Below are 15734 nucleotides of genomic sequence, written 5' to 3'. Positions count from 1 at the left end.
GTTTCAAATAACTGCTTTTATAAAAGCTGCTATATCAGGAAGAGGATGCATTGATAATGTCAATCCTGTATTGAGATGAATGCAAGAAAACCTTTCACCTTCAAAGTGTCATGTAGCTGCCGGTAGCCTCTGAGCTTCGGTGAATTAGGGTTAATTAGTAAAGACAGAAAACATCCTTTCATTCATCATTCACTCTAGTGACAGTTTCTTTTTTTTTTAAAGTATATTTTTTTGGGGCTTTTAATGGACAGGACAGTAGAGAGACAGGAGACAGGGAGGCAGAGAGGGGGAATGACATGCGGTAAAGGCGGTCCGATGCGGGACCCGAACCGGTGCCGACTGCAGCGAGGACTGCAGCCTCTGCACATGGGGCGCCTGCTTAGACCACTACGCCACACGATGCCGTGACAGTTTGTTTATCTGTGATTGATTTACAAGGAAACATGACAGAGTCAGTCTGTTACACTTGGAAAAGCTGATATTTGTGTGGAATTGTTTTTATGAATTCTATCTGTGACCTTTTGGTTGCCTGGGTTTTCTGCTCTGTCTGTTTGTTTTGATTTCATGACATTTCTTGTTCTCAAGTCTATTTTGAAAAACAGATCTTGATCTCAGTGACAATTCCTGATTAAATACGTTCACTGAAACTAGGTGTAACCAATAAAAACCGAAAACAGCATTAATGGCTTCTATTTAGGTGTGTCAGTCAATGTGTCTGGTATCGCGCATAGAGCCATCTTTCATGTTATGACATCTGGGGTTTTTCTGCTGAATGCTCCATGCTCTGTGGTCAGGTATGATGTAATCAAGTGTGTTTCAGAGAGCTGAAATGATTGGAATGGAGGGTCAAACCAGGGCAAATGAGAAATGAAAAGGTAATGAAATTAAATAATTCCATTGATCGCCTCCCACACTCTCTTCTAAGAAGCTTACAGCAACTCTTCAGTATTTTTGGGCATTTTTCCTGCAGCTGCAGGACGTCTTGGTTTTCATCTTGGCACACTTGTTAACAAGTTAGAGCAGACACACTGGCTGCATGACTCATGGCCGCATTGCATGATCTACAGATTCGGTATCTTGCCTATTTTTCATGCTTGATGCGTGGCTCCCAGCAAAAATAGTCCTGTTGATATCATATTCACATCATGCCAGCAACATCACGCTAGTACTGTTGCCTCGCAGTGAGAAGGATCTGTGTTCAAATCCCAGGCCTGGGGCCTTTCTGTGGCTTTCTGGGTTTGCATGTTCTCCCTGTACCTGCATGGGTTCTCTCCGGGTACTCCGGCTTCATCCCACAGTCCAAAGACATGTACAATATGTTAATTGGTGGGTCTAAAGAGCCCATAGGTATGAATATATGCGTGACTGGTTGTTTGTCTCTATATGTCAGCCCTTTGATGGACTGGCGACATGTCCAGGTTGTAACCCACCCTCACCCAATGTCAGCTGGGAATGGCTACAGCCATCTAAATTAGAAAAACAAGGTACATCAGGTAGTTCCACTATCATTTTGACTCATGCAAAAGGCAGAAAAACAGGGAGGATGTCCAAACAGGGAGGCAGCAAAAACAGCTATAAAGGCCATATTATCGCGGATTAAGTTGACTGTTCACCAGATTCATATACCTCTTCTCATTGTTATATACCAATCCGTATTGACACATGCTATCACTATATATGCTACGCCAATGCTGTGTGCGACATAAACAGTCATCACTCCTGTTTCACTGGCAGACACTACCAGTGGTGTGTCACTGCTGTCACTCCACCCTGTACCTACTTTGAAGTTGTCACTTTGACCAGCTGTGTTTTGCTGCAGTCAGGCTACGTCCACACCTCCACGTCTTAGTTTTGACACACATCTCTTGTGCTACATTTACTCCTGGCGTCCACACTACTCAAGTTTTTGAGCCCCAAAAAACAGACTTTCAGAAACTGTGCTGGACCCGTTTTAGTTTGCGTTGGGACAAAAACAGAGACCTTTGGAAACGATGATGTAAACACCCACAGTCGCTCCCTGATTGGCTCTCATCAACCTCGACTACCAGTGGTGAAAGCAACATGAGTAATGAATCACTGACTTTGTTGTCTTTGCTAGCAGCTGTTGTGCATTTTAATTCTACATCTACTGTTGTTGTTCCTCATTCATAGTTTCTTTTTTTTAAAGTTATTTTTGGGGCTTTTTTGCCTTTAATGGAGAGGACAGTAGAGAGACAGGAAATGGGGAGGCAGAGAGAGGGGGAATGACATGCAGGAAAGGGCCAGCTGCAGCGAGGACTGTAGCCTCTATATATGGGGCGCCTGCATAACCCACTGCGCTACCCGACGCCCCATTCATAGTTATTTCTGCAGCTAACCAACTGCAAAGTAGACAATCTGCTTCCTGTTTACACCTGCACGCACATGTCCAGTGTATGTGAATCGTCATGTGATATGTGTTTTCAGGTGTGATGGACAGAGAACATTTATAAAATGAAAATGTAACGGTGTGGTCGTAGCCTCACTGTTGTTCCATATCCTGTGGCAGGTACTGCAGCTGATGCCATAACACTATACATGAAGATAACCACCGCTTGTCTCTGATGTGATGAACAGTTAGCGAGGTGTAACTGTATATATGCACTGTAGTGTTCTTCAGAAAAGTGAGCGCATACATATATAACAAAATCAAATTTATTTTTATAGTCCAATATTACATTAAATATCTCAGAGGGCTAATGCCCCACAGCAGCAGCAGCAGATCCCAGTCTGCTCAAACTCTCCAAAGCGAGAAGGAAAACTCCCCCTAAAGGCTTCACTCAGGTAGACGAGCAGCAACAAAACAAAAGACACAAAGGAAGGCAAGTGTAAAAATGAACATGAGGTTGTAACTGTTCATTTAAAAAAATGTTTACAACAGTGGGACTGTAATCCAGCAATAGTAATGATAGGTCAAATACTGATTAAGCAAATCCAGTGTAAAAAAGACCAATAAAAAAATAATGAATCCAATACAGTTCATCAAGTAACACAGTTAAACTGACTCATTTATAATAAATAATATTTGTTCTGGTCCAGCACATATGAACATTGTACATTAAAAACCAAACAGACCAATAGAATCACAGTGAAATGATTGTGTATTTCTCATCTTTAAGATGTTCATTTCCATGCTGTTAACAACAAATTCAATTCCATTCACGTGTGTTGTATTAGGGCAGAGAGTAAAAAAACAAAAGCAATAAAAACAGAACTCATGGAGAGATAAACATGTTTTTGACATGTTTGTAATTTGACCAAGCAAACTGACAGTTTCACTTTGCTGGACCAATAATAGTGTCAGCTGTTTAGTCTAAAAATCACAAACAGAACATATATTACATCCAAAAGCCAGAGTCAGCATCTATAACAGCTGAACATCCCTTTGGTTTAAACAAGCTGACTCAAAGCTTCGAAGGCAATGGAAAAGCTTAGCTGTAATATAGTAGAGGCAAATTTATCTCAGTAACATATTACACACAAAAACACTAATATAAATACTAATTACTAATAATATTAATAATAATATAATACTTTATATTCAGACTGGTGATAGATTTAAAGGAAAAACCTGAATAAATGATTGAAGCTGTTTCGTCACTCATTTACTCATGATTATGAAAATCATGTCAATCAGCCTGTGGTCTTTAAAGATGCTATATAAGTTTTCTCAGCTGCTGAACCAAGAGCAGGTGGTAGTCACAGGAGCTTCCTATTACTCGCTCTGGGCAACGCTACTTCTTCAGGGCTGACTGGATGCTACGGTGACCTGCTATCGTAGTAGAGGTGGTGGTAGGAGCTGTTTTTAAGTTTTCTCTACTGCTGAACGTGGTTTCTTGTCACGAGAGCTTCAGCCATAATTACACTGAGACAAGACAAGAGGTCATCCTCAGGGCAGATTGGAGGCTACAGTGAATCACTACTAGTTAACGTTGGTGTTTGATGCTGAACTCAAGTATCTGCCGGACTGGTAAGTAGCTGTCAATGCTAATGTTAGCTGTATAGCAATAGCAAAAACTTACATATAGCACCTTTAACTCAGCAGATAAAGCTCTCAACCTCAATGAACATATATAGGAGATTTTGCAGACATCTGAAAATGGGGGAACATATTTGGAAGAATTGTGGTCATCCTGTCACTGAATCTAGGTACAGGAGTATTGAAGCTATTCTGGAGGCACCAGCTGAACAACATCTTACTGAGATAATTATGTATATACTGTTTATCGTCCAAACCTGAACACACAGTTATTTTAAACCTTAACAGAAAGCGCTTTAAAACATACAAAACTTATAAATGAATAATGATAAATAACTTGAAAAAAAAATTCTTTTTAATTTAAAAAAAAAAAAAAAAAAAACTTTAAACATACATTATCAAATCAATGAAGATGCCCAAAAAAGGCATATTCTCATCAGGGCATATTCTCTATGCAAGATAAGCACCAAATGACGATTTCCAGACCAGCTTATAGCCAAATTCGATCCACACGCTCACATGATCTCCCGCCAACAAGTCAAACAGCTGCCCCACAAACACACTCCTGGGCACCTTTGAAGTGCATGTTACCCCGTTCCAGGCATCCATTATGGGCACAATCTTGTCGTAACCTTCATTCCAGCGGCGCAGCTGCACTAACAACTTGTTGAAGTCTTCAGCTTGAGTGGTAGTCTCCTCATCGCAGAGCAGGGTAATCGTCACGTAGATAAAGTAGACGCCCGTCTGTGGAATCACAATGGCCTGTTTTTCCTCGCTGTATTCTTTCCCAAACATGCTTTTCCATTTGATGTACTGTCCATCGGTCCTGTTGTCTGTAGTCATAGAATCTGGGGGGACAAGGAGCGCACAGCAAATCAAACGTCTCGTTTAAACATCATTAGTCACATCTTGCCATTTGAAACGCTGTTGAAACAGGGAGCTCCTAATCAAAGCAAAGCAGCTCTGATGAAACACAACAATCTTCATGTGAGTCTGTTTCCCATATTTGACTCATCTGGCTTTCATGTGTCTCCCCAACACTTCCCACTGAGTGCACATCAGCATTCACAGATGCACGTACATGCAGATTCACCTTCACTTGTTGTGAAATTCATTGTCAAGTTGTAAACTAAAATTGTTTCGCCGGAGAGTCCTGATGTGACTCATGCTGTCAGACGCTGAAGGGATGTGATTAATGATGTGAAAGTGTGAAGGTGAGTTCATTTCTTTTTTTGTTCATTTGGTTTCGAGAATGTAGAGTTCACTTCGTTTCTTCATCTACACATGGAATTGACATCAAATTAATAAGACACTATGTGTGTATTTCACTGTCTATCTGCCAAAGCGAAAGAGTTGTGCAAATAGTTTGGAATTCTAAAGAGAGAGAGAGAAATACTTACGGAGGTGAATGTGTGGCCGCTGGGAGTTATTTTGAGGATTAACTGTTGATTGAGAAAGCAGGGAAAGGTTGAAAATAACACTGCTGTGGTTGCTTTGCTCATGACGCTTCAGGGAAAGCAAAATCGTCACGCAACATGAGCAGGAGAATGTTCTCTTGGTTTGTGAAATACAACACAAAACTTTAACTTGTAAAGTAATCCATTTGATAAAAGATGAAGTTAATGAGACAGCGTACCTGCAGGACACAGTCTCTCCTGCTGGGAGTAGGCTGGATGTTGCTCTTCTGTGATCTAGAAAAAATAAAGGAGAACACATTTTATTCTAGTGTCATCATGATAATAACATTTCATCCGAACTGAACATGTGACTTTGTGTTTACGCTGATACCAGCAGGGGAATGTAAAATGGGCTGAAATGAAAAGTTTTACGGCTTCACCATCAGCATGTCCCATATATTGGGACAGAGCGAGTTAAAGCAGCACTGAAAAAAATGTGGACAAAACCACCTGTGTAAATATATATATTCAGATATTATGGCACAACGGATTGAAATTCATACATTTCTATGTGTTGCAGCTCATCTGTAATCACTGAGCTGCAGGAGACTGTGCTCAGCAGCAGCTGTAAATCAACACAGAAAGTTGAGTTTTAAACTCCACAACACGCATCACGTTAGCTTCAGGCGTCCAGTGAACTGACAGCCCGGCCGACATCATCACACTGCGACACTAAGAGGCTGGGAAAAGTTAACACATAAAGAAAAAAGGATTTGGAACTTACCCTCTGTTCGATAGATCCAGAGTTTCCACACTGCTTTAAATCTGCGGCCTTGATAAAAACGAACAGTGTGGTACAGCTGAGCAGCAGGAGCAGAGTGATGAGTCTGAGGCGCGACTCCTGTTGCTTCATGTCCCGGCAGTGTTTGATGAGAATAAGAATGGACTCGTCCCGGCCCATAGCAACCATCGCATCCCCGCAGGCAGCCTCGGATGGCAGAGTCGGTCCCATCAGTTTCTGTCCCATGGCAACAGGGCTGATCTCTCCTCGAGTGGCTGTGAAGTGGCTGATCCCGAAAAAGCTGTTTACCGCTCATACATGCAGAGTCTTATATTAGCAGGGGAACAGTGGCTGTAGTCAACCGCCTACACCAGAAATCCTCATTCTGGGATTACCTCATCCATGCATGCAAATTGGGAGGGAGAATAGAGAAGGGAGGAGGAGCACAGACCACAGACTCAGTTTATGTAAAACATGAATCGGTTTCACCTCTCATCTATTATCATTACATTCCAGTCAGAGAGATAAGTATCAGTATCTCTTCAAGACAAATCCCTGGTGACCTTTTCCTCCAGACTTTTTTTTTTTGCACAGAAATATTGTGTCTGCTGCACAGTATCATTGATCAATCATTGAGTTTGTCCCAAGTTGATCAAAGTCTAAACAAAGAACCAGATGTGAATCGCTCTCTTGATATCTTTTGTGGGACAATATAAAGTAACATTTATATACACAAATGCACCGGAAATAAAACCCTTGAATTTTGTTGATATACAAATGAAACCAGGAAAAATGTGTCACTTCACCTCACTGCCTTTGTTTGGCTGATAGATGTTTCAGTCCCGTGCAGCAGACAGTTTCCAGAGTAGTGTTGAAGCAATTTTCTTTTTTTTCCACTTGAGGGCAACGTGCTGTAAACACAACAAAATTTTAAAAAATGACATATATGTCCCAATATCAAGAGTGATGTTGCCATATACGTCTCCTATAGGGGATATATTATTATCACATATTTTCATAGATATAAGTTTATAACATATGAAACACCCTTAGTAAAATTTGTATTTGTAGATATATCAAAAATATCTATGATACATTTTTATATGGTATAACATGTTGTGAACGATATATGTAAGTAAGTAATAAGTAAGTAAGTAATGTCTCTTCCCATCCTGGTAAAGTGGGCTCAAACTTTTGGACCCTTCTGTATGTAATAACATATATTGACAGAGTTTGGAAGGATATATAGAAAAAAAATAATCTGCTCTGTTTTTCTAAATTAACTCCACCAAACCTTGAGAAACATACCAGTGGGTTTTTGGAGCCTTTTCACTGAAAACATTTGCCTGTAGCTGGAAACAAAGTGGATGAGAGTGGTGACAATGAACCAAAACAGTAAAGCTGCAAGATATTAAACAAAGAACTGAGCTAAGGAAAAGTGCAGAGTCAGTACAACAATAATTATATTATTGTATTTTATGTTTCAGGTGTTGTTTTTTATGAGATAATTATATTTGTGTTTGTTTTGCTTTGTTTGTTTTGTATAAGCGATGCTGCCACTAATCAGCAATTAAACAAAACACAACTCTGAGGGAAATACAGACAGGAAAAAGAGTGAGGAACAGGATGAGAGTGGTCCATAGCACAGTGTAAAAGTACATAAATATTATCAGCAACATGTATAATAGTAAAAATGTTCAGTGTGCTGACCACGAATATAATTGTGTCAAACAAAAAAGAAAATATCTAAGCACATTTTAAAATGACCCACCAGTCATTATTGAAGAGTGAAACATGTGCCATTCATCTCCAGGTGGGTCACTGGAGTTTAGTCTTCTGTGGTTGTGGTGGGTGTCAGACTGAAAAAAGGCCATATTCCTGTAATAAGTGTTTACCAGTCTGAGGATGTCATCCTTTTCACAGACAAGCAGACGTGTATCCAGTTACAACAAACTGATCTGCTCAGCACGTAGCTGTGTCTGGATACGGTGGGTGTAACACAGAAATATTTAGCATCATGTGTTTTCTGCTGTTCCACACAAATAACCCAAATTCGCTCTCTGGCTCAGGTCTAAATTTTGATTAAATCAAGTGAGTTATCTAAACAAGCCTGAAGTCCAAATACCACAGAATGAGAAAGCGAAACCTCTGCTGCACTGGATACTTTTCATTACATTTTTATCTCTTTTTTCTTAAAGTTATTTCTTCGGCATTTTTGCCTTTATTGTGAGAGAGACAGTGAGGTTGGGGGGGGGGGGGGGGGGGGGGGGTTAGCAAACAGCATTAGCATCCATTTGCAATTGTGTTTCTGTCCACATGATGAATGTAGGTCCAGTATTCACCCTTCTGGTGGGATGATGATGAAATGTTTATTTAAAAATATTGATTAGTGCAGCTTTAAACACAAACCCTGAATCTTAAAGGAGCTATTTGTAAGTTTTCGGTGCTGATTGTGGTTTCTTGTCAGGAGCAGGTGGTGGTGATTGTCGCTTGACACGAGCTTCAGTAATCGTAACTTTTACAAGACAAGAGAATATAAAATTTTCTCTCAGCAGCTACGAACAACGAGCAAAACGAACAAAGTTTGATGCTGAACTCACAACGTTTCTTCTAGACTGGTTAGCAAACAGCTGTTAATGCTAATGCTAGCTATGCAGCAATAGCAAAATTTACAAATAGGTGCTTTAAAGGAGCCGTTTGTAAGTATTCTCTGCCACCGAACATGGAGACATCTGTCTGTGGTTGTGTAGCATTGCCGTCATGCAGACAGGGCAGAAATACAAACAAACTGAAAACACATAGTGTAAGTTTGTTTGTGTCACAATGACTTAAAATTTTTCTATCTGTATGAAAAGCTTGTATCCTTTAACCATACCATAATATGGAGTCATTTACTGCATTTCATTCATTCAGAAATAATTACTTGCACCATTCATGAAGTATATCCTCCTCATGAGCTTACATGTATTTTCATATAGATTTCATGAGTTTTGTATAGTCATTGTAAGACATACAGTACACCGCTCTAGTTTAAACTGAAAAACTCAGATGATGAAATGAAAATGCCTCCTCCCTTTTTGGGAACTGCTCAACACTCAATCAGTCTGAAACATTCACTTCTGGCTTATCAGATCAGTTATGGAGTGTCTGTGTGAGGAGGTGAGACACCAGAGGAAACAGACACCAGACAACCAGCTGAGCTCTTACACATCCTTTATCAATTTGGCAAAGGTTACAGCTATTGTATCTCTCCCACTGTTGTAGACATAAGGCATGAGTACATATTGTGTAAAAGTGGAACAGCCAGCAAAGAGGTCTATAAAGCAGTTTATCGACGATGCCTGAGCTGGGGGCAACATCAGAAGTAAAACACAGTCCCAGAATATTATCACAGTTCCATCCTCTGTCTTCAGACATTTTTGCTCTTTTTCTTCATACTTAAAGCCTGATGGTGAATTAATAGTCATAGAGAGGGGAGAGTGAACACTCCTCTGAGACCATATGAAGTTACAAACAATAAAAACTGATTACATTCGCTGTCATTCAGAATGTGTCAGTCATACTGCATCGTCAACACAAAAAAGGTTAAAAAGTTAATCTGGAGATTACAAACACATTTTACCAGACCAGACACCAGACACCCAGTAGTGGTCAGATCGAGTGTTCCCAAGAACTTCTGCTGTTTAAACCCAACTTATACTTTTCACACTCGTCTGTGACGTAAATTTATTTCAGCCGACAGTATGCAAGCCAATTTTTTTGGATGCGGCCTGCGTGCATCCAAACTGTATGCAACAACAAATATGTAAACACATCCATCCGTGCAGAAACCAAGCGATAAATGATCACAAACAGAATCACATCTGCAGCTCTGCAGAGAACTCGTATGAGCAAGTCTGTTGTTCATTTCCTCTGAGGAGGTTTGATTCAAATATTATTGTTTTGGTACCATAAGATTACCCTTAGAAAGGATTTATAAATGGTTTATAGTTATTAATAATAGTTCAGTTGATAATGCTTTTTTTTTTTTAAGTTAAGTTATTTTTTGGGCAGTGAGAGATAGACAGGACAGTAAGGGAGAGAGAGAGAGAGAGAGAGAGGGAATGACAAGCAGCAAAGTGCCATGGGTCGCACTCGAAACTATGAACGCTGCAGTCAGGACCAAGCCCATGTACGTGCTCTACCAGGGGAGCCATTGAAGTGCCCAGACACTTAATAAATAATAGATAAGAGAAGTGTCACATCATCATTTATTAATGAGTTACAATAAGGCTCCATTTACCAGTTATAAAAGGTAGTAACTCATTAGTAAGATTAATGAGTAGTAAGCATTACCTTGATCTTGCCAAATAGTTGGTCTTTATCAATGTATGAAAACTGTGTTATAACATGTTTCTAATTGTTTATTTATGATTTATAAAGTGTTAACAATTGAATTATTAACCTAATTATAAACCATTTATAAATCCTTCATAAGGGTAGTCTTATTCTAATGTGGTATCATGTGAATATTTTTCATATTATAAAAAACTGGTGATCAACTGTTAATATTCTGGGGCTGAGAACATCCATCTTAACTGCACCATATCCTGGTTTGTTGTACAGGGTTGGGGTAGGGGAGTAGGCGGGTGGGGGGTTGACGTGGCAGTGCATTTTCAGCTGCAGGTAATCCTTGATACCAAGGAAGGCTTAGAACCTCATTTGCACTAAGGGTTTATTCAGACATTTATTTATGTCTTTATGTCAACACTAATAAAATTTTAAAAAAACTCCAACTGGAAGAAAATATGTGAAATCACTATCAAACTTATTGACCTTTTGTGCTTAAATATTGAATATCTTGAGTATCTTATAGTAGTAGTACTTAGTATTGAAAAATGAAAATATGCTAAAGAGGCTGGAGACTTCCCTCCCCTTCTTTATCCCAATGCCCCCCCCCATGTCCTGAAACTTTACACACTTAACTGACATCACCTGGTGAGAGAGTGATTGATTGCAACAACGTTGCAACACGTTACCTGGACAACGCCAAAACATGTTTCGACCTATTTTGGGCTTGTAAACAGAATAGTAACGTAGGATCAGATCTGATAAAAGCTAATTAGGAATTTGTTATCGTCATCACAGAAAAAACATCTACGCAGGTCTGGCTCTGAGTCACCACTGAGCTGTGTTTACACTCACATGTATACTTTTTTTATCTTCTAAAATGATAACGATTGGGTTCCTTCCTGTCATGCAGGTTTTTCTTTTTTCTTCCAGTCTATGACGGTTGTTTAACATTAAACAACTGTAACCAGGGTTATCCTAAGTCACAACGCTATGGGTAATTACTTCAAGCAAAGTCTAAAGAAATGCGGGTGAACGGAAAGTTGGTATAACAGGCTCAACATGTCTTCTAGAGAGCCCTCACACACCTGATCACTAATCCCTCAAAATCAATGAGTCCATGAAGGTGGACACTGTGATCGGGCCCAAAGCAGTCACAACTTCAAGGTGAGAGAAACAGCATCTAGTGCTGCTGACACTTCCGGACACTCCTTGCTTGCAAAAAAGGGAAGTTCAGTATTTATTAAACCCTTTAATGAACCCACATTCTCTTAATAAAATAACCATGAAATAGGGTTTGGAAATACATGCAGGGAAACGTTTGCATTTAAAGCCAGTGAAGCCGACCTGATGTTCGCCTTTTCACACATCTCTGTACGAAGGCACATCAGATGCAGTTTTTTAAAAAGCAATAAGCTTTTCTGTCCTCTTATGATGCATGTGTGGAGGTTTTTTCCTCACTGAGTTTAGGGAAATTACTCAGTGGAATTATATTTGTGTCAGATTTCTGAGTTTATAATTCTGAATTACAATCATATAAATATTCATTTATTGCAAACAAAAATCTGTTGTGTGCTCAGTCAATTTAATCTGCTGTTAACCACATAAAATAACAGGAATAATCTCTCTCACTCAGTTTCATTCATTTTCCCCTTGTTCAAATTCCCAATATATACTGTATATATATCATGTTGTTACAACATGATGCAAATTTCAGCCAATTGTCTCACTGTAAGTCTGAGATTTTTTGGCTGTTTTTTCTCAGCACCAGGAGAACTATAACTGGATGGAGAAGAATTCTTAAAGTGATGGTTCAGGTTATTTGATGTGAGGTCGTGTGAGCTACTTATTTATAGTCAGTGTATTACCTGCAGTAGATTCGGATTAGCTCTCAGTTTAGAGAAGCAGGAGCACCAGTACAGAAGCTGAGTGATGAGCTGCTGCGGATGGGGTCATCCACAAAAAAGTGTTTTAACCACTTAAAAAAATACCCACAGAATTTTTTTTTTTTATATCAGTTGAAGTGCTGCTTTATTTTGCTGTTTGACGGCAAATAAAGTGGTGAAAATTAAATAGCTCAGCCTCTGCACCAGCGCTCCCACTCTTCTCTGAACTAAGAGTTGATCTGAATCTACTGGAGGTAATACACTGACTACAGATAAGTACCTCACACAACCCCACATCAAATAACCTGAACCATCCCTTTAAAGTCAGACACAAAGTGAGTTTAAATACATTTGTTTGTACATGTAGCTGTTTCACAGATAGGGCCATGTAGACCATATGTCTACTGCAGCAAGGAAAACATATAGAATAAAATAAAATATTCAGTGAGTTCAGAACAGATTTTTGTTTGCTCAAATAAATTAATGGTTGGGCATCACTTTTCTCACTGTATTGAGTGATATTAATTTCTCCACAAAATATTTTCCAGTGCTGAAAACGTTCACTGTGCACTCCGAGGTGAGCCACAGATATACTGCCACAGAGGTCGGGCTTGTATTTTACACATGGTGATCTGACCCATGGAACAGATGTAGGTAAACATGCTTCATTTGTAAGGACTTTGGTTGTTTAGACATGCTCAGTAAGAGTGGGTGGTGAGTCTCCACCACTCATCCAGGGTCTACTTGGTGTGGTCCTGTACCCACTGACAGAGCCTGAGGCAGTAAGTCTGTGGACTGACGGTGGAGAATGACCGGCCTGGATGTCTCAGCCTCTTCCACAAATGCTCCAGCCTCTTCTTAAAGCTGTAAACTGTGAAAATGTCAATGATGCCGATGAAGTAGCGCTGCTCAGGCCCATCGATGATGTGCAGAGGATTCTTCAGGTTGGGTAGTAAACGTCGGTTTTGGGCCCTGAAGTCAGAGAGCTCAGTTGCATCATTGCCTGGCCCGGCATGCTTTGGACACACTTGAAGAGTGCTACCACTTGATGCATCTCCTGGTCGTGGTTGCTTCAAACATGTGCCATCTATTTCAGATAGAAGCAAGATGGCATCATCCTCTGGGACTTCCCCAGGGACAGCAGCTACGCCTGCATGAACGGGACTGGAGCTTCGATTCACAGATCTGAAATCACAGGAAGTCACAGGGAAGAGAGCAGCTATGAGTCACATTTCACTCACACTTCATCTGTGTTGTGAAATATTCTGGTTTGTCTAGACAAGAAGATGATACCTCAACGTACTAGCAGCGCAGATCGATCTGATACAAGATAAACAATCTTTTTGACATGTGAAATAAAGTTTAGTGAGTGAGACAAACCTTCAGAGGAATGAAGGGTAGTAAGTAGGATGTGCATAATTGGAAAACAGTGCAGATATTTCCAAAGCACAAGTTCTCAAATTAATAAATGTGTTTCTGCTTCATTCCCACACCTGAATGTACCACTAAGTTCTCTTAGTTGTATAGGGTTATGGTTAGGGTTGCCACAGGGGTCTATCCTTGGTCCATTGTTGTTTTCATTATACAATTGTTCCTAATCAATACTTCAATGTTCACTTTTTTGCTGATGACACAATTCTATATGCTCCAAACTCCATCACAGCCAAAGCCCTGACTCATCTTCAGTCTGCTTTTGATCACCTCATCTCCTCACAAATGAATCTTAAACACACATTCTGTAACTTCTGCCTGTAGGGGACTCAATCGAAGCTATAACAACAGACATTATTGGGTGATGCCATGAAATAACATGGGACCATGGGTTTTCAGTCTTCACCACCATTACCGGAAGCTCCTCCCGGGTTGGATTCCTTCAGTGTCAGTGGTTCAGGAAATCAAACAGACCCGGTGATTCTAACTGTTAAAAACACTGATTAAAGCAGTTTGACATTTAAAGTCAGTGTTTGAGTGATGCTTCACTTTAAAAATCAGAGATTCACTGATGCTCTTCAGTGGACACGGGACAGGACCATCTGCGTCGCCAGGTCATTTTACCGGGGTTCAAGCCCCGAATGTTTTGAATGTAGCCCCGGATATAAATTTTTACATAAGTGTTTGTAGTCTTTGTAACATAACAGCCAGTCAAAATCAGTGTAGGTCTCAGTCTGTGTGTGTGTGCATGGAGCTTGGCAGGGTCTGATGGTCAGTGGTGACGTAAATGAGTGAGTGACATAAAATGTATTGCAGTCAAGTGTCAGCAACTCAAATTACAGTGGGAAGAGTTCAGAAGGAGAAATGGCAGAAGAACATAAGGGGAAAAAACAACTAAATCTTTTTGGACTTTTTCCAAAAGAGGAGAAAGGGTAAGCATTAAGCCTGTGTAGTAACTTGTCATTGATGGTTAAACTTGCCTGTTGATTTATGATATGAATCATTTTCGGCACAGCAGTCAGTCATGATGAAGATTTGATTGCAGGTGCTATTAAGCTAGCAGGCCACACTACTGTGATCCAACAGCATTCTTTTATTGTTCTTTAGACAAGTTGTTCTGGTTAATCAGATTTCCATGAAGCAAACTAAATCAACAACAACTGACTCATTTTACTGTGGGTTTGGAACAGTGAAGCCGCGCCTCCTAATGCAGGCAGGTGCTCTACTCTATCCACAAGTAAAATCATCATCTAGTTTTACGCTACATACACTCTCTTTCTATTTCCATCATCTGCTTCTGGGGAACAGTTAAGTGCATTTATTTTAACTGTAGTTTATTGCAATATTAAATTTGAACTTTTCTTTGTCGCACACACACACACACTCACACTCACACACACACACACACACACACACATATATATATATATATATATATATATATATATATATATATGTATATATATATATATATATATATATATATGACAATGTAAGGTGCACAACTTTAACTGAAATAAGTGGCGACATGCTCTCTCCATTGGAAGAAATTGCTAATGCTATTGCATAACAGTGTTATTACCACCAACTATTGTGCATGAATCAGTTGTGCAGGAATGCTAGCATGCTATGAGCTCTGAGAGACTGTGCTTGTGTAAAGCAGTGCTTTAAGCTAAATACTAATGTCTGCATGCTAACACGCTCTCAATTACAAACTGATGTAAATCAGGTATTATGTTTACTGTGGTCACCATCTTAGTTTAGCATATGAGCATTAGAGGATGGAAAAGAATAAACAAAACTAGGTCTAAACCTAGTATATGTCTTTATAACCTCGCCACTTTCTAACAAAATCACCAAACACATGAATTAAAGACAGAGCTGTGATTTCAGATCAACTTTTATATTTCTTC

General features: G+C 39.7%; 2 protein-coding genes across 3 annotated transcripts in view; both read right to left on the bottom strand.

Moving 5' to 3' along the window:
* Positions 1-2674: 2674 nt before the first annotated feature.
* LOC130186594 (uncharacterized) lies at positions 2675-6690 on the bottom strand. The gene is made up of 4 exons (XM_056403808.1): positions 6179-6690; positions 5634-5688; positions 5398-5439; positions 2675-4845 (listed from the first exon to the last, which is right to left on the bottom strand). The coding sequence occupies exons 1-4, from the start codon at positions 6419-6421 to the stop codon at positions 4448-4450; spliced, it is 738 nt and encodes a 245-aa protein (XP_056259783.1). The 5' UTR covers positions 6422-6690; the 3' UTR covers positions 2675-4447.
* A 5695-nt stretch (positions 6691-12385) lies between these two features.
* pip5kl1 (phosphatidylinositol-4-phosphate 5-kinase-like 1) overlaps positions 12386-15734 on the bottom strand; it is a 35163-nt gene continuing 31814 nt past the window's right edge. For both annotated transcript variants that reach the window (XM_056403516.1, XM_056403517.1), the window contains exon 10: positions 12386-13575. In XM_056403516.1, the coding sequence (XP_056259491.1) occupies positions 13131-13575 (445 nt within the window). In that variant the 3' untranslated portion in view covers positions 12386-13130. The remainder of the gene's footprint in view (positions 13576-15734) is intronic.

Source organism: Seriola aureovittata, chromosome 18 (assembly GCF_021018895.1).
Source record: "Seriola aureovittata isolate HTS-2021-v1 ecotype China chromosome 18, ASM2101889v1, whole genome shotgun sequence".
Classification (NCBI taxonomy): Eukaryota; Metazoa; Chordata; class Actinopteri; order Carangiformes; family Carangidae; genus Seriola; species Seriola aureovittata.
The sequence above is the reverse complement of the archived record's forward strand: the minus strand, read 5'-3'. Positions and strand labels throughout refer to the sequence as shown.

Coding starts and splice junctions, on each gene's coding strand:
- LOC130186594 (XM_056403808.1), bottom strand. CDS start 6,421: ATGGGACAGAAACTGATGGGACCGACTCTGCCATCCGAGGCTGCCTGC. Junction 5,689..6,178: donor CTGGATCTATCGAACAGAGG/GTAAGTTCCAAA, acceptor TATTTTTTCTAG/ATCACAGAAGAGCAACATCC. Junction 5,440..5,633: donor GGAGAGACTGTGTCCTGCAG/GTACGCTGTCTC, acceptor CTCAATCAACAG/TTAATCCTCAAAATAACTCC.